This window comes from Hemiscyllium ocellatum, chromosome 10 (assembly GCF_020745735.1).
Source record: "Hemiscyllium ocellatum isolate sHemOce1 chromosome 10, sHemOce1.pat.X.cur, whole genome shotgun sequence".
Taxonomy (NCBI): Eukaryota; Metazoa; Chordata; class Chondrichthyes; order Orectolobiformes; family Hemiscylliidae; genus Hemiscyllium; species Hemiscyllium ocellatum.
In genome coordinates, this window is record NC_083410.1 from 14,016,071 (window position 1) to 14,036,942 (window position 20,872).

The following is a 20,872-nucleotide window of genomic DNA, read 5'->3' on the forward strand; positions in this document are numbered from 1 at the left end:
TGCATTGAGTCGGAAGAGATAGGAGAGGTCTTGAATGAGTACTTTTCTTCAGTATTTACGAACGAGAGGAACCGTATTGTTGAAGAGGAGAGTGTGAAACGGACTGGTAAGCTAGAAGAGATACTTGCTAGGAAGGAAGATGTGTTGGACATTTTGAACAACTTGAGGATAGACAAGTCCCCCGGGCCTGACGGGATATATCCTAGGATTATGTGGGAAGCAAGAGAGGAAATTGCAGTACCGTTGGCAATGATCTTTTCATCTTCACTGTTAACGGGGGTGGTACCAGGGGACTGGAGAGTAGCGAATGTTGTGCCCCTGTTCAAAAAAGGGAATAGGGATAACCCCGGAAATTACAGGCCAGTTAGTCTTACTTCTGTGGTAGGCAAAGTAATGGAAAGGGTACTGAGGGATAGGATTTATGAGTATCTGGAAAGACACTGCTTGATTAGGGACAGCCAGCACGGATTTGTGAAGGGTAGGTCTTGCCTTACAAGTCTTATTGAATTCTTTGAGGTGACCAAGCATGTGGATGAGGGTAGAGCAGTGGATGTAGTGTACATGGATTTTAGTAAGGCATTTGATAAGGTTCCCCATGGTAGGCTTATGCGGAAAGTCAGGAGGCATGGGATAGAGGGAAATTTGGCCAATTGGATAGAAAACTGGCTAACCGGTCGAAGTCAGAGAGTGGTGGTAGATGGTAAATATTCAGCCTGGAGGCCAGTTACAAGTGGAGTTCCGCAGGGATCAGTTCTGGGTCCTCTGCTGTTTGTAATTTTTATTAATGACTTGGATGAGGGAGTCAAAGGGTGGGTCAGTAAATTTGCAGATGATACGAAGATTGGTGGAGTTGTGGACAGTGAGGAGGGCTGTTGTCGGCTGCAAAGGGATTTAGATATGATGCAGAGCTGGGCTGAGGAGTGGCAGATGGAGTTCAACCCTGCCAAGTGTGAGGTTGTCCATTTTGGAAGAACAAATAAGAATGCGGAATAAGGGTTAACGGTAGGGTTCTTAGTCAGGTGGAGGAACAGAGGGATCTTGGGGTCTACGTACATAGATCTTTGAAAGTTGCCACTCAGGTGGATAGAGCTTGTAAGAAGGCCTATGGTGTATTAGCGTTCATTAGCAGAGGGATTGAATTCAAGAGTCATGAAGTGATGTTGCAGCTGTATAGGACTTTGGTTAGGCCACATTTGGAGTACTGTGTGCAGTTCTGGTCGCCTCACTTTAGGAAAGATGTGGAAGCTTTGGAGAGGGTGCAGAGAAGATTTTCCAGGATGTTGCCTGGAATGGAGAATAGGTCGTACGAGGATAGGTTGAGAGTTCTCGACCTTTTCTCGTTGGAACGGCGAAGGATGACGGGTGACTTGATAGAGGTTTATAAGATGATCAGAGGAATAGATAGAGTAGACAGTCAGAAACTTTTTCCCCGGGTACAACAGAGTGTTACAAGGGGACATAAATTTAAGGTGAAGGGTGGAAGGTATAGGGGAGATGTCAGGGTGGGTTCTTTACCCAGAGAGTGGTGGGGGCATGGAATGCGCTGCCTGTGGGAGTGGTAGAGTCAGAATCATTGGCGACCTTTAAGCGGCAATTGGATAGGTACATGGATGGGTGCTTAATCTAGGATAGATGTTCGGCACAACATTGTGGGCCGAAGGGCCTGTTCTGTGCTGTATTGTTCTATGTTCTATCATCCTAGGAAAAAGACTTTCACTGTCTAATCCTCTGATCATCTTGTATGTCTCCATCAAATCTCCTCTTAGCCTTCTTCTTTTCAATGAGAACAGACCCAAGTCTCTCAACATTTACTTATAAGACCTTCCCTCCAGACCAGGCAACATCCTGGTAAATCTCCTCGGCACCTTTTCTAATGCTTCCATATCCTTCTCAAAATATGGGGACCAGAACTGTATGCAATATTCCAAGTGTGGCTGCACCAGCGTTTTGTATGATAATGCGGCTCCGGAACTCAATCCCTCTACAAATGAAACCTAACACACCGTATGCCTTCTTAACAGCACTATCCACCTGGGTGGCAACTTTCAGGATCTATGTACATGGGCTCCAAGATCCTTCTGCACATCCACACTACCAAGAATCTTTCCGTTGACCCAGTACTCTGCCTTCCTGTTATTCTTCCCAAAGTGCATCACCTCACGTTTAGCTACATTGAACTCTATTTGCCACCTCTCAGCCCAATTCTACAGTTTATCCAAGTCCCCCTGCAACCTGTATCATTCTTCCAAACTGACCACTCCACCAACTTTAGTGTCATCTGCAAATTTACTAATCCATCCACCTATGCCTGCGTCTAAGTCATTTATAAAAATGGCAAACAGCAGTGGTCCCAAAACAGATTCTTGTGGCACACAAGTAACCGTACTCCAGGCTGAATATCTTCCATCAACCACCACTCGCTGCTTTCTTTCAGAAAGCAAGTTTCTAATCCAAACTGCTAAATTACCCTCATTTCCATGCCTCTGCATTTTCTCCAACAGTCTACCATATGGAACCTTTAAACTTGGGGCCCCAGTTTAAAAATAAGGGGGCTCTCATTTAGGAAGATGAAGAGGAATTTGCTCTCTGAGAAGGTCTTTAGCCTTTGTAAGTCTCTATCTCAGGGAACAAGACTTTCGGAATATATTGAAGACTGAGTTAAGGCAGATTTTTCATCTACAACAGTCAAGGGCTATAGAGGATTGGCAGAAAAGTGGAATTAAGTCCGCAATCAGATCAGGCATGATTTTATTGAAAGATGGAGCAGACTGGATGAGATGAACGATCTTCTCCTGCTTCTAATTTGTATGTTGGACATTGTCACTGAGACTAAGCTTAAAGGTTTATTCACGTGTAGCGATTAGCAGCAGGGAACCCGAGAAATGTTCTGTTCCCCTGTCTGGGCTGTTCAATTCCATTTCTCTCTCATAAATAACCTCACTTGAACACCTTTAGGTAAAATTCTAAGTGAAAGTTGTTCCAATTGTTTGCATATGATAGATTTGCACCTATTTTGAAAAAAATCATTTAATAGAGCAAATTTTTTTTTCAATGACTTGAGTATTCAATGCTTCCCATGCTGTATTTGTTACACTATCCATATCCTGCAGCATACAGGCAATACCCATTATTTTCTGTTAAGCTCAATAAATTTGCCCCCTCTAGAGTTGCCATTGCTAGTTGCAGTTTTGATGCAAGTGTGTCACGAGGCTGTTTCAGAGGGCAGTTAAGAGTCAAACTCGTGGTTGTTAGATCTGAACACACAGGTGGATCAGTCTGGGAAGGTTTAGAACATTGAACATAGAATATTATAGAGCATTACAGGCCCTTCGACCCTCGATGTTGCGCCAACCTGTGAAAATAATCTGATGCCCATCTAACCTACACCATTCCACCATTATCCATATGTACATCCAATGCCCATTTAAATGGCCTTAACGTCAGCGAGTCTACTACTGTTGCAGGCAGGCCGTTCCACACCTCTACTACTCTAAATGAAGAAACAACCCCTAATATCTGTGCTAAGTCTATCACCCCTCAATTTAAAGCTACGTACCCTCATGTTAGTCTTCACCATCCCAAGAAAAAGGCTCTCACTGTCCACCCTATCTAACCCTCTGATTACCTTATACATCTTGATTAAGTAATCTCTCAATGTTCTTCTCTCCATGAAAACAGCCTTAGTTCCCTCAGCCTTTCCTCGTAAGACTTTCCCTCCAAACCATGCAACATCCTAGTAAATCTCCTCTGAACCATTTCCAAAGCTTTCACATCCTTCCTATAATGCAGTGAGCAGAGCCGCATGCAATATTCCAGGTGCGGCTGCACCAGAGTCTTGTACAGCTGAAGTATGATCTCGTGGTTCCGAAACTCAACCCCCTTACCAAAAAACACTAATACACCGTATGCCTTCTTAACAACCCTATCAATCTGGGTGGCAAATTTCAGGGATTTATGCATCTGGACACCAAGAAATCTCTGTTCATATACACTGTGAAGAATGTTACCATTAGCCCAGTACTTTGCATTCCTGATTTTTTTCTTCTGAAGTGAACTACCTCACACTTTTCTGCATTAAACTCCATTTGCCACTTCTCAGTCCAGCTCTGCAACTTATCTATGTCGCACTGTAACCCACAACATTCTTTGGCACTATCCACAACACTGCATACCTGAGCGTCACCTGCAAATTTACTAACCCATCCTTCTACACCCACATTCAGATCATTTATAAAAATGACAAACAGTAGTGGCCCAAAAACAGATCCTTGCGGCACACCACTGGTAACTGAGCTACAGGGTGAACATTTCCAATCAACCACCACCCTTTGTCTTCTTTCAGTGAGCCAATTTCTGATCCAAACCACTAAATCACCTTCAATCCCAAAACTCAATAGCCCAACATGTGGAACCTTCAAAGTTTCTGAGAAGATTTGTAGCTCGGGTGCTCGTTGTTGTGGTTCTGTTCGCCGAGCTGGGAGTTTTTCTTGCAAACGTTTTGTCCCCTTTCTAGGTGACATCTTCAGTGCTTGGGAGCTTCACAGGAGGCTCCCAAGCACTGAAGATGTCACCTACAAAGGGGATGAAACATTTGCAAGAAAAACTCCCAGCTCGACGAACAGAACCACAACAACGTGGAATCTTATCAAACATCTTACTGAGGTCCATATACAACATATCAACTGGTCCATAAACAGCACATCAACTGCTTTACCTTCATCCACCTGTTTTGTCACGTTCTCGAAGAACTCAATAAGGTTAGTGAGGCACGGTCTACCCTTCACAAAAAAAATCAAATTATTCCTTTCCAGATGATTATAAATCCTATCTCTTATAGTCTTTTCCAACACCTTACCCACGACCGAAGTAAGGCTCAATGGCCTATAATTACCAGGGTTGTCTTGACTCCCCTTCTTAAACAAGGGAACAACATTTGCTATCCTCCAGTCTTCTGGCATTGTCAAGAATGATGACATAAAGATCGAAGCCAAAGACTCTGTAATCTACTCCATGGCTTCCCAGAGAACCTGAGGATAAATCACATCTGGCCCAGAAGTCTTATTTATTTCTTTCCTTAAAGTATGAAAATGAATCAGAGTTTTGGTGCAGAGTTGCCTTTTTGAATTGTTGCAGTTCAAGTGCTGTAGATACACAGTCACTTTCACTGATTTTTTTTAATTAGCTTAACAGATTATCAACATGCTGTGATGGGATTTGAATTCTTGTTCTCTGGTTTGTAAACCCAGTAACTAGTCTAGGTAACATTACACACACCCTCTGAATAGTATAGACTATTCACCCACAATTACTGTGACAATCAGGATTAGGAATGGACACTCAGGCTTTGTAACATTCCTAAGTTAAACCTTTACATTTTAGGACATTTTCTCAAAGTAAGTTAATATACAAAATAAACTAAGAGATGAAGCAAAGAATAAACAGCTAGATCAGCATTTTCCTGTTGGAAACTTTTGTAAGGATCCCATGGAGATAGGCCTTGAAATGCCATGTACTTCTTAGGATTCATCTTATTAGAGAAAACACAAACTCATTGGGCTAGGCTAAAATGCTTCTAAATTACCACATAGCCCTGTACTTGGACCACAATGCAACAGTTCCAACCTGTTTTCTCACAACCAATTTAGAATGGCCAGCAAATGTTGCCCTTGCCAGTGGCTCTTATACACTTGGACTGAATCAAAAAAAAATCCATAGAAAGGGCATTGCAGAAACAGGTTTGTCAGTCACAGGACTGTTTACGTTCCAGTTAAACTCCCTCTAGCTCTCCGCTAACTCAAACTAACCTAGTTCTTTCACCTTCTCACGATTATCCATCTTTCATTCAACCACATATTATCTTTCTCATGGAAGACACCTACACATTCTCAGCATTCCATAGGTAAAGGAGTTTAATTGTAAGTCACCAGCTGACCTTGGATAGCTACCAGAGGTTAGCTTGTAAAAGTATAATTCATACCTTAACACGGAGGAAATGCCCTCAGGAGAGGAATTTGGCTAAGAACAAACTGTTGTCTGGAAACACTGAGCATTCCACACTCAAATGCAACACATTATTACAACCTGCCTCAGTATAATTTTGCCTATAAATTCAAAACAGAAACATGTTTAATTTATTGGTGAAAGTTTAGTTCAGTATCTTACAATAAAACATACAAAAAACATTTTCCATTAGGTTCATTACTAGCATGAAAGGAAAAGTAACTACTTTAAGTCAAAGATTGTTCTGAATGGAAAGGGTTTTGCGCCTTAATCTTTCCGCAGAGGCAATGTTTCCTCTTTGATTCCATCTTTTGTAATGATGCAAATCTTCAGAGCATCACCGGTATAAACATCTCTCTCAGCCGCAGAGATGAAAACATCTTTTACCAGCTGCAGTGCTTTCTCCAGTGACAGGGGGATGGGTTCCACATTCTCCATGTTCTTGAACCCAATCTAGCAAAGAAGACAACCAAATTAAAAGGTTTATATTTCTAAATCTTCACCACATTTAGCTGATAATTTATTTATACTTTTATTGTTATTTAATTGGAAAATAACACACAAATAGTGCCTTAAGTTTGAGTTGCTTCATTAGTGACTGGTAAAATAAGAGAGAGTGCTGTGATTCATATCCCAATCAAGTAAATCTCCACACTACGATAGGAGTCTGGCTCTGACATAGCCCTGCGTAAATTCTACTTGCTGCATAGTTTGTTAGTGAGTGCGTTCTTGGATCAAAAATATTACCTGGTTGTCCAGAAGCGGTTGAAGCATAGCACTGGCCGATCCACCAGCTTTGTAAGCATCTCTCTGATAGGATCCTACAGGGTCAAAACTATACACTGCACCCTTCCCTGCATTTAACAAAGTGAGAAAACACATTCAAGTATGTACATCACAAATGAATATAGTTATTAATTATTTTCTCATGTATTTCAAAAATGGCAGAAATCCCACTGCTTTTGTATCAAAACAACTTATTTATATAAAGTTTTACTACTCATCCCATAGTGAAGCAGCATCAAGAAACATACATTAAACACTTCATATATAAAAGATATTTAAATTATACAATAATAGCTTCTTTCACCTCAAGATATATTAAGCTACTTCAACGCCAAGGAAGTACGTTCAAAGTTTGTTAGTGTAGGGAAACACAGCAGGCAACTTATACACAGCAAGTGCTCACAAACAGCTGTGAAATGTGCAAGTAAACTATAGTTATACTGAGAAATAAATTGATGTCTATTTGAGGGGAGCAGACAGAAGCTCATGTAAAACAGTATTTGAAGGACAACACCTCCAACAGCACTCCCTCAGGAGGGCACTGGTTTATCACTACCGGATTATGGAGTTGAATCACTCGTGTTCAGCTGGTATCCATGACCTTCTTACTGAAAGGGAAGTCTGACATTTATAAGACCATAAAAATTAGGAGCAGAATTAAGCCATTTGGCTCAAGTCTGCTCCATCATTCGATCATTGCAGATATGTTTCACACTCCCGTTCACCTGCCGTCTTCCATAACCCTTGATCCCCTTATTAATCAAGAACTTATCTCTTTCGCTAATAGATCCATTGAAATAACCTCCACAGCCTTTTGCAGCAATAAATTCCACATATTAACTACCCTTTGCTGAAGAAATTCAGCATCTCCATTCTAAAAGGGTAATCCTTTCACCAAGGCTGTCCCCTCTGGTCCTAATCTCACCTACTAGTGGAAACATCTTAACATCCATTTTACCCAGGCCTCTCAGTATTCTGTAAATAACCTACCCATCATAGAATGCAACAGTTTAAGGCGCAGGCTCATCACACCGACCCAAAGATCATAACAAATGCAGGCCTAATCAGGGATTTTCATATCCCATGAATGAATTAAAAAAACGTTCCTGCAATCTGTGGTCTCTCCGGTTTTTAAGTATCATCTTATATCCAGTTTAGTTGACCACTGCAATTATAATTAATATTCTTATTCTACTTACAACCACAAAGATAAAGTCTTTAGCCAAAGCTCTCCAAGAGCTGACTCAATTACATTACAGCTAAGGATACATTTATAACAGAACCAAACTATTCACTTCCTGAGGTTTAGATGGTGATACTTGTGAATTAGAAGATTGAAGAACAAGATTGAATCAAAACACTTGAGCACAAAATCTAGGCTGACTGAGGGAGCACTGCACTGTTGGAAGTGCAGCCTTTCAGAAGAAATGGCAAAACTGAGGCCCCTTGATGTTTGTCAGGTGGAAAAACGGCTCCCAAAATACTAGTTCAAAGAGAAGCAAAAGACTCCCCACAGCCACAGGTATTTATCCCTCAAAACAACCTGACAAAATGGTCAGTATCACAGTTATTCTTAAGGGAGCTTGCTGTGTACAAATTAACTGCCATGGTTCCTATTTTATAACACCTGACTACAGCTTTTACAGACTATCAATCCAGAAACCCAGATAATGTTTTGGGGACCCAAGTTCAAATCCTACCATGGCAGATGGTGACCATGAAACTATTGTTGATTAGTGAAAATACCTATCTGGTTCACTAATGTGCTACAGGGAAGGAATTCTGCCATCCTCGCCTGGTCTAGCCGAGATGTGATTCCAGACCCACAGCAATCTGGCTGACTCTCAATTGCCCTCTGAAATGGCCTTACAAGCTATTCAGTTGTACCAATTGCTATGAAGTCTCCGAAATCAAACCAGACTGCTCTCCTGACATCAACTTCAGTACCAGAAAAGGCAATGGTGGAAACAGCCTTGGTGACCCTGTAAAGTCTTCCTCACTAACATCTGGGGGCTAGTGCCAAACTGGTAGAGCTGCCTCACAGACTAATCAAGCAACAGCCTGACAGTCATACTCAAGGAATCATACCTTACAGACTGTGTCCCAGACACTACCATCCCTGAATATGTCCTGCCTCACTAACAGGACAGACCTGCAGAGGTAATAGCACAGTGATATACAGTTGGGAGAGAGTTGCCCTGGAAGACCGCAACATTGACCCCTGATCCCATGAAGTCTCATGGCTTCAGGTTTACTACTGGCAAGAAAACTTCCTGATTACCACATACTGTCCTCCCTCATGAATTGGTACTCCTCCATGCTGAACAACAGAGAGGAAGCACTCAATGGCAGGGGCACAAAACATACTCTGGGTGGGGGAATTTCCATGTCCATCATCAAGAATGGCTCAGCAGCAGTACTACAGATCGACCTGGTCAGGTCCTAAAAGGCACAGCTCCTGGACTGGATCTGCAGGAGGTAGTGAGACCTCATTTTACCAATCTGTCAGCTGCAGACGCATCTGTCCATGAGAGTAACAGGGATGACCACAAGTTCTTGTGGAGACCAAAGTACTGCCTTTACATTGAGAATAACCTCCATTGTGTTGTGTGGCACTATCACCATGTTAAACGGGACAGACTTCGAACAGATCTAGAAACTCAAGACTGGTCATTCATTAGGTGCTGTAGGCCATTAGCAACAGAACTGTACTCCAGGGTAATCTGTAACCTCATGGTCCACCAGCATATTCCACACTCAGCCATTACTGTCAAGCTGGGGATCACCCTGGTTCAATGATGAGTGCAGGAGGGCATGCCAGGAGCAGCACCAGGCATACCTGAAAAGGAGTGCCAACTTGGCGAAGCCAAACAGGACTACTGGCATGCTAAACAACATAAGCAGCAAGTGACAGACAGAGCTAAGTGATCCCACAACCAATGGATGAGATCTAAGCCCTTCAGTCCTGCCACAGCCAGTCGTGAACGTTGGTGGACAATTAAACAACTCACTGGAGGCAGCGGCTCCACAAATATCCCCAATCTCAATGATGCAAGAACTCAGCACATCAGTGCAAAAGGCTGAAACATTCACTCAATCTTCAGCAAGACATACTGAGTGGATGACCCACTTCGGCCTCCTCCAGTGGTCCCCAGCATTACAGATAACAATCTTCAGCCAATTCAATTCATTCCACGTGATATCTAGATACGGTTGGAGGGCACTGGACACTGTAAAAGCTACAGGTCCTGACAACATTCCACCAATAGTTCTGAAGATTTATGCTCCAGATCTTACTGCCCCCTTAGCAGTTCCTGAACAGTTACAACACTGGAGTCTACCCAACAATATGGAAAATTGCCCAAGTATAAAAAAAGCAAGACAAATCCAACCCGACCAATTACCATCCCATCAGTCTACTCTCAATCATCAGTAAAGTGGTGGAAGGTGTTATCAACAGTGCTATCAGGCAACTCTTGCTCAATCACCTGCTCAGTGATGGTCAATTTTGGTACCGCCAGGGCAACTCAGCTCCTGACCTCATTACAGCCTTGGCTCAAACATGGACAAAAGAGCTGAATTCCAGAGGTGAAATGACATCAAGGCTGCATTTGACCAAGTGGAATCAAGGAGCCCTAGCAAAACTGGAATCAACGGGTTTCAAGAGGCAAACTTGCCACTAGTTAGAGCCTTATCTGACACTTAGGAAGATGGCTGTGGTTGTTGAAGGTTATCTCAGTTCCAGGATATCTCTACAGGAATCCTTCAGGCTAGTGTCCTCGGATCAACCAACTTCAGCTGCTTCAATGACCTTACCTCCATCATAAGGTCAGAAGTGGGGATGTTCACCAATGATTGCACAATGTTCAGCACCTTTTGCGACCCTCAGACACTGAAGCAATCAATGTCCAAATGCAACAAGGTTTGGGCTGACAAGTAATATCTGTGCCAAATGCCAGGCTATGACCATCACCAGCAAGAGACAACCTAACCACTGCCCCATAATATTCAATGTTGTTACTATCACTGAATTTCCCACTATCAACATCCTGGGAGGTATCTTGATTAGAAACTCAACTGGACTCAACAGATAAATGCAGTGGCTACTTGGGCAGGTCTGAGGCTAGGAATACTGCAGCAAGAAACTTAGCCCATGTCTTCCACAACCCTGTCCACCATCTACCAGGCACAAGTCAGGAGTGTGATGGAATACTCCCCACTTGCCTGGATGAATGCACTCCCAACACCACACAAGAATCTTGACACCACGTGGACAAAGCAGCCCATTTGACTGGCACTGCATTCACTCTCTGTACCAGTGACGCTCAATTTGCAGTGTGTGCTATAAGATGCATTGCAGAAATTCACTGAAGATTCTCAGACAGCACCTTCCAAATTCATGACCACTTCCATCTAGAAGGACAAGGGCAGCAGATAAATGGGAACACCATCCCCTTCAAGATCCCTTCCAAGCTACTCACCATCCTGACTTGCAAATATATTGCCATTCCTTCACTGTTGCTGGTTCAACATTCTGGAATTCCCTCCCTAACGGCATTATGGGTCAACCCCACAGCTTGTGGACTGCTGTGGTTCAAGAAAGCAGCTCATCTGAACCTTCTCAAGATCAACTAGGGATGGGTAATAAATGCTGCTGCAGCCAGCAAAGTGAATAAAAAAGCCTGTTTAGCAATATCCTGAGATTGCGAAAAATACTTTATAAACAACTATTTTATAAACTTAGCAATAAGGAGAACAGGTGGATACGCAAGTTGTTCCCAGGCCTCAGTAAACAGCCTGAAATAAATGTTTCACAATTACTGTACCTTTAGCTGCAAAACAAACAAGAAACACAAACACAGCAACTCAATCTATCATTCTCAGGCACAGAAATAAATAATCCGGTGCTAAGAATGAACATGATTTGGAAGAAAATAGAATAGACTGTAGAGTCACAATTAAACAAGCAACCAACCTCACCTTCCTCATCAAGGCCACCAATGATATTGTAAACATAGTAAGGGAAAAACCGTCTTGAGTACAGAATTGTAGACAGCATTGCTGCTATCGCCCCACTTGTCATTGTCTTATTGTTCGAATGTTTGTACATCTGAAATACATTACAAAGGGATCAGTTATATATAAAAATAAATACTGCAGCTATAAGCATTGTGGTGAAAAAAGACACAGTAATTTTACATTGATGTATAATGTGAATTGTCGTCAATGATCTGGATGAAGGAACTGAGGGCATTGTTACTACGTTTGCAGATGACGAAGATTGTTGGAGGGTCATGCAATGTTGAGGGAGCAGGGAGGCTGCAGAAGGACTTGGGCAAATTGGGAGAGTGGGCAATGTAGTGGCAGGTGAATACAATATGGCAGAGTGCGAGATTACACATTTTGGTAGGAAGAACAGAGGTGTAGACTATTTTCTAAATGGGGAAAGGTTTCTGAAATCTGAAGCACAAAGGACTTGAGATCCTAATTCAGGATTCTCTTAAGGTTAACGTAGGTTCAGCTGGCAGTTAAGAAGACAAATGCAATGTTAGCTATTGTTTCGAGAGCTAGAAAACAAAAGCAGAGAAACAAGAGCAGCACAATGGCTCAGTGGTTAGCACTGCTGCCTCAGCTTTGGGGACCCAGGTTCAATTCCAGCCTCAGGCATCTGTCTGTGTGGAGTCTGCACATTCTCTCAGTGTCTGCATGGATTTCCTCCGGATGTTCCGTTTTCCTCCCACAGTCCTAAATTGCCCAGTGTCCAATGTAGGTGAATTAGCCATTGAATATGCAGGATTACAAGGACAGAGTAAGAGGGTCTGGGTGTGATGCTGTTCAGATGGGTGGCATGGACCCAATGGTCCAAATGGCCTGTTTTCACACTGTAGGGCTTCTATGCACTGCTGAGGCTGCAAGTGTCTCTGGTCAGACTGCATTTGGAATATCATGAGCAGTTTTGGGCCCAATCTAAGGAAGAAGTGGGTCCGGAGGTTGACAAGAATACCTCAAGGGATGACTGGCTTTTCATGTGAGAGATGGTTGAAGACACTGGGTCTGTGCTCAGTCCAGTTTAAAAGGATGGGTGGTGTGGGGTGATCTGATTGAAATTTAAGAGATACTGACAGGCCTGGATAGAGTGCATGGAGGTGATGTTTCCATAAGTAGGAGGGACGAGGTCTCAAGCGCACAGCCTCACGAGTAAAGGGACAGGCCTTTAGAACAGAGATGAGGAGCAAGTTCTTCATATAAAAGAGTAGTTATTCTATGGAATTCATTTCTGCAGAGGCCTAGTCTTTCACTGTATTTAAATCAGGAAGAGACAGATTCTTGATTGGTATGGGGATTCAAGGTTATGGACAGAAATCAGGAGAATGTGGTTAGGAAGCATATCAGCCATGATTAAATGGCAGAGCAGACTGGATGGGCTGAATGGCCTAATTCAGCTATGGTATCTTAAGGACTAAAACAACAGAACTAATTTTTAGTTCCACAGTCACAAAAAAAATGAATCTACTTCTAATTTGACAACTACAGAGGCCAAAGGATGTTGAAGGTTCAGTTTTTTCCACAAGACATTACTCTTCTGAATCATAGGTTATAAACAATGACTGCAGATGCTGGAAACCAGAGTTTAGATTAGTGGTGCTGGAAAAGCACAGCAGTTCAGGCAGCATCCGAAGAGCAGCAAAATCCCAACATTTCAGGCAAAAGCCCTTCATCAGGAATACAGGCAGAGTGCCTGAAGGGTGGAAAGATAGTGAATCTTAGGCAAGAGTACAGTGTGTTCAGACAAAGGAGATAAATGAGAGTTTTAGTGTGCCTGACTGCAATTAAGGGAGAAAAGTGGGTACTGCAGATGCTGGAGATTAGAGTTCTGCTAGAAAAGTATAGCAGGTCAGGCAGCATCTGGTGAGCAAGAAAATCGATATTTTGGGACAAGCCCTTCATCGGATTCCTGATGAAGGGCTTTGGCCTGAAACATCGAATTTTCCTGCTCCTCAGATGCTGCCTTCACCTGCTGTGCTTTTTCAGCACTACTCTAATCCTGACTGTAACTGACCCGACAAAGCCATACTTGAATCTGCTACCTAGTGGCTGATGTGAGAGATGCTCCATTGTTCAGATTTATAACCTACAATGTAGATGAACACAAATAGAAATTTAACAATACTCAGCACTGTACTTTCAATATCCAATGTAGTTGAATATCTTATGCTGCATTTTACAAATTGTAAATACCTTTAATCTTGCATCAATAATTTTTGTTAGCGTAAGACAATCCCCATGGAATCCAGTGCATCCAATCACTGTTTGGTCAGTCCTAAAAACAAAAAGGATATCATGTGAAATCTGAATGGCTGGAACAAACTAATCTAATTTGCTGAATAATACTGAACAGCATAATCACATCCACCTGAAATTCAGCCTCTCACCTGAGAGAGAGCGCGAGAGAGAGCGAACCTCCTAGGGCACTGCACTCCCTCAGTACTGGACTATAGTGCAAGCCTTATCTTTTCAACTCATGTCCTGGAGTAAAACTTGGAATACAAACTTTGGCTCAGGAGGCCTGAATACCACCAACTGAACCATGGGGACTTACAAATGAGAGAAATACAATTTCCACCATTTTCACAATCACTGGAACAGTTTCAATCCTGGATTTGATTCACCCCATTTGACATTTAAGAGATGGGAAAGAAAAATCATTTAATCACCAGAAACTTCACAAGAGGGTTAGCATGCACAGGCCCAAAAGCAGACTTAAATAAAACTGAGACACCAACAACAATTTACAGACAGTCCACCTGCTAATATTGAGGCACAACTTCCCACTTGCACACACTTCCAGAATCTGGTGGACTGAAAACAGTGAATGCTGGGTAATCTCTGTGATGGTCAGAAGCTTCCACAAGGAAGTCGTGTGTGCGTGTGCGCTGGGGAGGGGGGGGAATGCATGAGGGAAACCCAAGGGTCTCAACACAAACAAAACAAAGATAAATGGATAAATATTTGGAACAATCTGGCTATGAGAATCAAACACAAGGCACACTTGAAGTTCCTATATTCCATGAATTTTTATCCCAAAGATTGCCTTCCTTTCTATATAGGAAATAAAATCTATAAATACAATTTATAACCATAAGGTGAAAAGGAAAATGAATTAGCCAGTGTACAGTCCTAAACAGCACAAGGGAGGATTTTTCTTGCATACCATCAATTTGAATCCTTCACCCATAGAATAACAGTCATGAATGGAAACCTTAGCAGACATCCTCTCAGACTTGGAATGGGAACAAACCAATTCTACCACGTCAGAATAAATTTCTCAATTGAACCAGATCCCAGGTTGCCTTCTCTTTCACAGTCTGTTCACTTAAAGCTAGTGATTTAAGAAAAATAAATCTCAAAACACACAGGCGTGCATAATGTTGCCCAAAATCCTTTGCATGAATAAAATCATGCTTTTTGCACTTACAGTTTGTAGCATTTTGGAGAGTCCCGGCTGTGAATGGAGTAACCCTCACTCAGTCGTGTATCTGAAGCAACAATGGAAAAGTCCTCACCAGCTAAGGCCAACACAGTTCTGTTGATAGTGACAACAGTGGGGTGGGAAGAAAGAAAATCAATATGTCAGAAGTACGTCCAAAAAATACAAAAAGAACAACCGAAGGCTGCCTTTTATTTTGCGCTTTATATGTGCTGGAATTTACTGTAAAAATAATTTCAATATGGTTTACACAGATATTGCTCCAGTCACTCAGTGGAATTTAACACAAAGTCAGCAACTTCTCATATCATACGGATTCACTAACTTATTCGCACCTGCATGGGCACCTCTCAAAGTGGAGACATTCATTTTTCATTTTCACAAAGAATGCCCTGTTCTTCAGAGTCATATGAACCCATATTATGGTTTATTTGAAATCACAAGCTTTCAGAGCACTGCTCCTTTGCTGTCACACTTTGCCTGACAAAGCAGCAATGATCCAAATGGTTGCAATTTCAAACAAACCTGTTGGACTGTAACCTGGTCTAGTAAGATTTCTGACTTTGTCCACCCAGTTCAACACTAGCACCTCCACATTATGGCTACCTGTTCTTCAGTGTACATATGCTCAGGGGACGTATAACCGATTTTCAAAGACAAACTTGCATTTCCAAAATTGCTGCTTTAACCTCTGAATATCTCAAAATGCTTTACAACCAATTAAGTATGTTTGACATGCATCGCTGACAATATAGCAATGGACAAGAGCCAATTTCTCATCTCTAAAGTTGGAGATCTACATCTTGGCACCCCCCTTTGTAATCTGATCCTCGATTTACTGATCCACAGACCCCAATCAGTAATAAGTGACAATACCACCTCCATCATAATCCTCAATAATGGTGCCCTGCAAGACTGCATCAGCCATTCTATACTCCTTATATACACATTGTTGGGTGGCCAAATTCCACTAACTCCATTTACAACACCACCATTGTAGGCTGGATCTCAAACAACAAGACAAAATACAAGAAAGAGTTTGAGTGTTTAGCTGAATGGTTAAAGACAATCTCTCCATCAATGTCAGCAAAACAAAGGAGCTGGTTACTGACTTCAGGAAATGGTGTGGATTTCATGACTCTGTCTGCATCAATGGCACTGAGATGGAGATGGTTGAGAGCTCCAAGTTCTTGGGAGCAATGATGACCAATCTGTCCTGGTCCACCCATGCTGACAAGATGGTCAAGAAAGCAAAGTCTACTTCCACAAAAGGCTAAGGAAACTCAACATGTCCACAAAGACACTTATTAATTTTTATAGATGGCCCAGAGAAAGCATCCTATCTGGGTGCATTACAGCTTGGTACTGGAACCGTTCTCCACATGAACACAATAAGTTACAAGAGTCATGAACACAGCATAGTCCACCATAAAAACCATCCACTGACTCCATCAATAATCTATAATGACTCCAATATAATCAAAGACCGCTTCCTCCCTGGTAATACTCTTTTCCACCCTCTTGTGGCAGGCAGATGTAAAAGTTTGCATTTACATGTGAATACATTCTAGAACAGCTTCTTCCCTGCTTTTATCAGACTTTTGAACGGACCTCTCAAATGTGAATTCTGATCTATTTGCAGCTCTAACACTATAAGCTGTTCTGCACTGATGCACTTGTATGGTACGATCTGCCTACATAGCACACAAAACACCACTTTTCACTGTACTTCAGTACATGTGACAACAATAAATCAAACTAAAATTAAAACAAAATAAATTTTGAGACACATCTAACATATAGCATTAGCAGTTTCTATCAAACATGTCTAAAAGCCTAACTACTATCACGCCCTTAATCATTCATATAAAAGAAAGTATTGTTTGGAACTCTCAGACATTTAGTTGTATTCAGTTATGTACAGATGTAATACAAATTCAGGTCTGCCAAAGACACTATGTATGTGGCACAGCAGCAACCATTGCAGTTAAATGTTGCATTTCTGTGTGAGCTAACATTTATCTCAGTAAAAGACTTCAGTTTCCCTCTCTGGTTACCCACACTCACTTACTTTATAGCCATGATCTGTCTATGAACATGGAGGTGAAGGCTTTCCAATATAATAGAGAAGAGATCCTTTCTAGATGGCATTGAGAAGCTAACAAATTGCCTATCAGGGTGGGGTGTGCAGAAAGGCATCATCCAATTTGGGAGATGATGGACTACACCCAAGATGCACGCCGCATCAGCATGAAGCATTGAATCTTGTGCTTGTGGAGACCAATAAGTCAGTGCCAGCTCCATCCATATCACTCTCCTTTCTATCAACTGATAACTTTACTATCCTCCACTACTCCCAAACCCTTCCTGATTGTTAAAATCTAGGCACCCACAGCTAGCAGCATAGCCTTCCCGTGCATCGAATGATTCCAGTCAACTTTAGGTCTCATTCGAAGATGGCCTTGTATTGCAGACATGAGCAACTAGTTGAATGTATGGATTTAACAAGCCTCTCATTCAGATGCCTTTTGCTTTGACTTTATTTTATTCTGTTCTTAAAGCGCTACAAGATCAAATATGCATTAAATTGTCTTTTGAAATCATTCTTAATTTCACTTGCACAATCTTCATAGATAGCAAGCTCCAGGTCAGGCTGCGCATAAAAGTTCTTCTTCATACCTGCGTTTCTTGACAAACTTCCAAGTGTGTCCTCTGTAAATGTGAACATTTCTCGAACTGAGCTCAACCTGATACAATCTTGTACTCATCCATTAAATCTCCCTTTGAATATCTGTATTCCAAATAGAACAACCATTGCTTTTCCAAGCTAACCTTACAGCTAAATTATCTCATCCATAGAACCATTCTGGAAAATCTCTGCACACTCACATCCTTCGTAAAGTCTGGTGACTAGAATAAAATGCAATATTCTAGGTGTGCCCAAAACAGAGATTTAAGAGTTCAGCACACCATTGCTGCTTTTGTATTCAATGCCTCCAGGTAAAAAAAAACTTCAAAATCCCATTTACTTTGCTAACCACTCTTCCAGTGTCTTTCAAATATTTGTACGATAATTTACAGATTCCTGCACTCTTCGGTGCAATGCCCTATGGCAGATGTATCGAAGGCCAGAGAGCACATGTTTAAGGTGACAAGTAAAGGAGATCTGAGGAAAGGGTTTTTCAACACAAAATTGCAGAAAAATGAAATGGGTTGCCTGAGAGGGTGATAGGGGCAATTACTACTGTAACATTTAAATAGTATCTGGATGAGCATTTAAAATGCCAGGGCATAGTAGGCTATAGACCAAGTCCAGGGAGAAAGGTTTAGAGCAGTTTGGGATTTGTTGGCTGACAAAGATGCAGTGGGCCAAAAGAACTGTTTCTACGCTGTATGACAATGACTCAGTGTACATCGCTTCTCTCATTCCTTCGACCTAAATGAATTTCCTCATACCTGCTTAAGTTCCGTCTGCTCATTGTTACCCTATGTTGCACGCCAAAACGTGTGGTGCTGGAAAAGCACAGCCGGTCAGCCAGTATCTGAGGAGCAGGAGAGTCGATGCTTTAAGCATAAGCTCTTCATCAGGAATGTGGGGGAGGCCTAAGGGGGCTGAGAGATAAATGGGAGGATGGGAGGGTGGGACTGGGGGAAGGTAGTTGAAAATGTGATGGGTAGATGAAGATGGGGATGGGGCTGATGGAGATAGGTCACAGAGGAGGGTGGAAAGGAGATCTGGCAGTTCAGTTTAAGAGCACAGTGCTGAGTTGGGGGGCTGGATCTAGGATAAGGTGAGGAGACCGCCTTGGAACCTTTCAACCACACAGGATCAATGTGGATTTCACCAGTTTCCTCATCTTCCCTCCTGCCACCTTTTCCCAGATCCAACCTTCCAAATCGGCACCACCCTCTTGAACTATCCATCTTCTTTCCCACCTATCAACTCCGACCTATCAGCATCACCCCACCACCTTCATCTACCTATTGCATTCCCAGCTACCTACTCCCCCGGCCCCCTTCCCATTTATCTCTCATTTCCCCTCCCCCATTCCTGATGAAGAGCTTATGCTCAAAACGTCACCACTCCTGCTCCTCAAGTGCTGCCTGACTGGCTGTACTTTTTCAGCACCACACTTTTTGACTCTGATCTGCAGTCCTTACTTTCTCCTGCCTGATGTTCTGTGGCAGTCAATTGGTTTCATCTACACTGTTGCCACACTGGGTTTGCTACCATGAGCAAATTTCAAAATTATTCCATCAACGTATGAATAAGATTGAAAACTTGAACTAGTTTTTAACAAACAAAATAAAATCAATTTGATTTTATCCCTTCAGGAAACTAGCCTCAGTACACTAACATGCTTCCTCTATCAGGAGTATACTGTTTGTATGCAATGTTGGTTGGTCTTGCACCATTCTCTTACATTCATAGCTGTGAGTCATTGGTGTTTAAAAGGTCAATGGGTGAACGTGAAAGAGAAAGTCAGCATTAAGTCCTCATTCACCTTGCCAAACACACTGCCCAGGTTCAGGACTAATTCACTGACTTTAACCCTAAACTTAGCACTCATTACCAACTTTGTGAATATTTTGTTACATGCAACATAGACCTTTTTATTGTAGGCTCCAAACTAGTCATGCTTTACCCCTTCCCAAAATGTCCTGTTTCTGTACTCAAAGTATCTCGCTAAGTTCTGTTTTGTGTCTGTACCTCCTCGACTTCTCCCGCGGCTTAATTACAAACCTCCTCCCAGGCCTGAGTGACCTCACTTCGCCACGGCCACCCCACGCCCATTTCCCACCCTCCCCAGCCTAGGCCTGTTTACTGCCCATTCCGAGTCTGTCCTGAATTACCCCTCATCGCTTCCCAAGCCTCTATTGCTTGACTCCCTCACCCGCACCAAATTTCGGTCCCGAGCCTGTTAACCCATTGCTCTGTTTACCCACTTTGCCCCGTCACAGCCGGCCCCTCCAGCACACACCACTCCCAGGACCTTCTTCCTGTCTGTCCCCTCGCAAGGCCCGATTAACTCCAACCACCAACCATCACCTGTCCGCTCCTACCAGGGCCTGAAGGTAGCTCACACTCACCCTCCATTAAAGGTGTAGGGTGAGAAGCGGTACTGTGTGGGCCCTGCTTGCTGGTATCCCTCCATACTGCTCATGGACTCGTACAAATGCGGCATCTCCTCCCGGACCTGATGCAGCTGCTGTCTCACTGCCAAGATGGCGACTGCCGTGCCTCACTCAAACCCTTCCCCGGTGCACCATCAATAAGCGCATGCGCAAAGCTGTTCCGCCGCCAATTGCTTCTCCCCCCCCCCAGTCTGTGCGCACCGGTGTTGGATTTGAAACGTTCCACGAAATTTGCTTCCCTTTAAATATAATTGTACATTTGTGACTCCTACTACCCCATATAGTTCCGAAGCATGTATGATGGGTTCGCAGTTGCTGTTATGCATACTATATGTTCAGCAATTATTAAATTGGCTCCCTGCCTCGTTTTAGGAGTGGAAGCCTGGTGGTTCCAGATCATTGAAAATGCAGAAAAATAAAAACACAAACTTTCACTGCTGAATTAATGAATGACAGTGGAAA

General features: G+C 42.6%; 1 protein-coding gene across 1 annotated transcript; it reads right to left on the minus strand.

The window, feature by feature from the left end:
* Window positions 1–6,125: 6,125 nt before the first annotated feature.
* psmb1 (proteasome 20S subunit beta 1) lies at window positions 6,126–20,527 on the minus strand. Its single transcript, XM_060830799.1, has 6 exons — window positions 20,366–20,527; window positions 15,263–15,370; window positions 14,026–14,107; window positions 11,767–11,896; window positions 6,748–6,854; window positions 6,126–6,453 (listed from the first exon to the last, which is right to left on the minus strand). The coding sequence occupies exons 1-6, from the start codon at window positions 20,458–20,460 to the stop codon at window positions 6,268–6,270; spliced, it is 708 nt and encodes a 235-aa protein (XP_060686782.1). The 5' UTR covers window positions 20,461–20,527; the 3' UTR covers window positions 6,126–6,267.
* Window positions 20,528–20,872: the final 345 nt, after the last annotated feature.

Bases quoted from the DNA above. Each gene is read 5' to 3' on its own strand.
- psmb1 (XM_060830799.1), bottom strand. From the start codon at position 20,460: ATGCCGCATTTGTACGAGTCCATGAGCAGTATGGAGGGATACCAGCAA. The intron at 14,108-15,262 runs GTAAGTGCAAAA...TTTTGTTTTTAG, and splicing joins TCTCCAAAATGCTACAAACT to GACTGACCAAACAGTGATTG. The intron at 6,855-11,766 runs GTGAGGTTGGTT...TGTTAAATGCAG, and splicing joins TGGTGGCCTTGATGAGGAAG to GGAAGGGTGCAGTGTATAGT.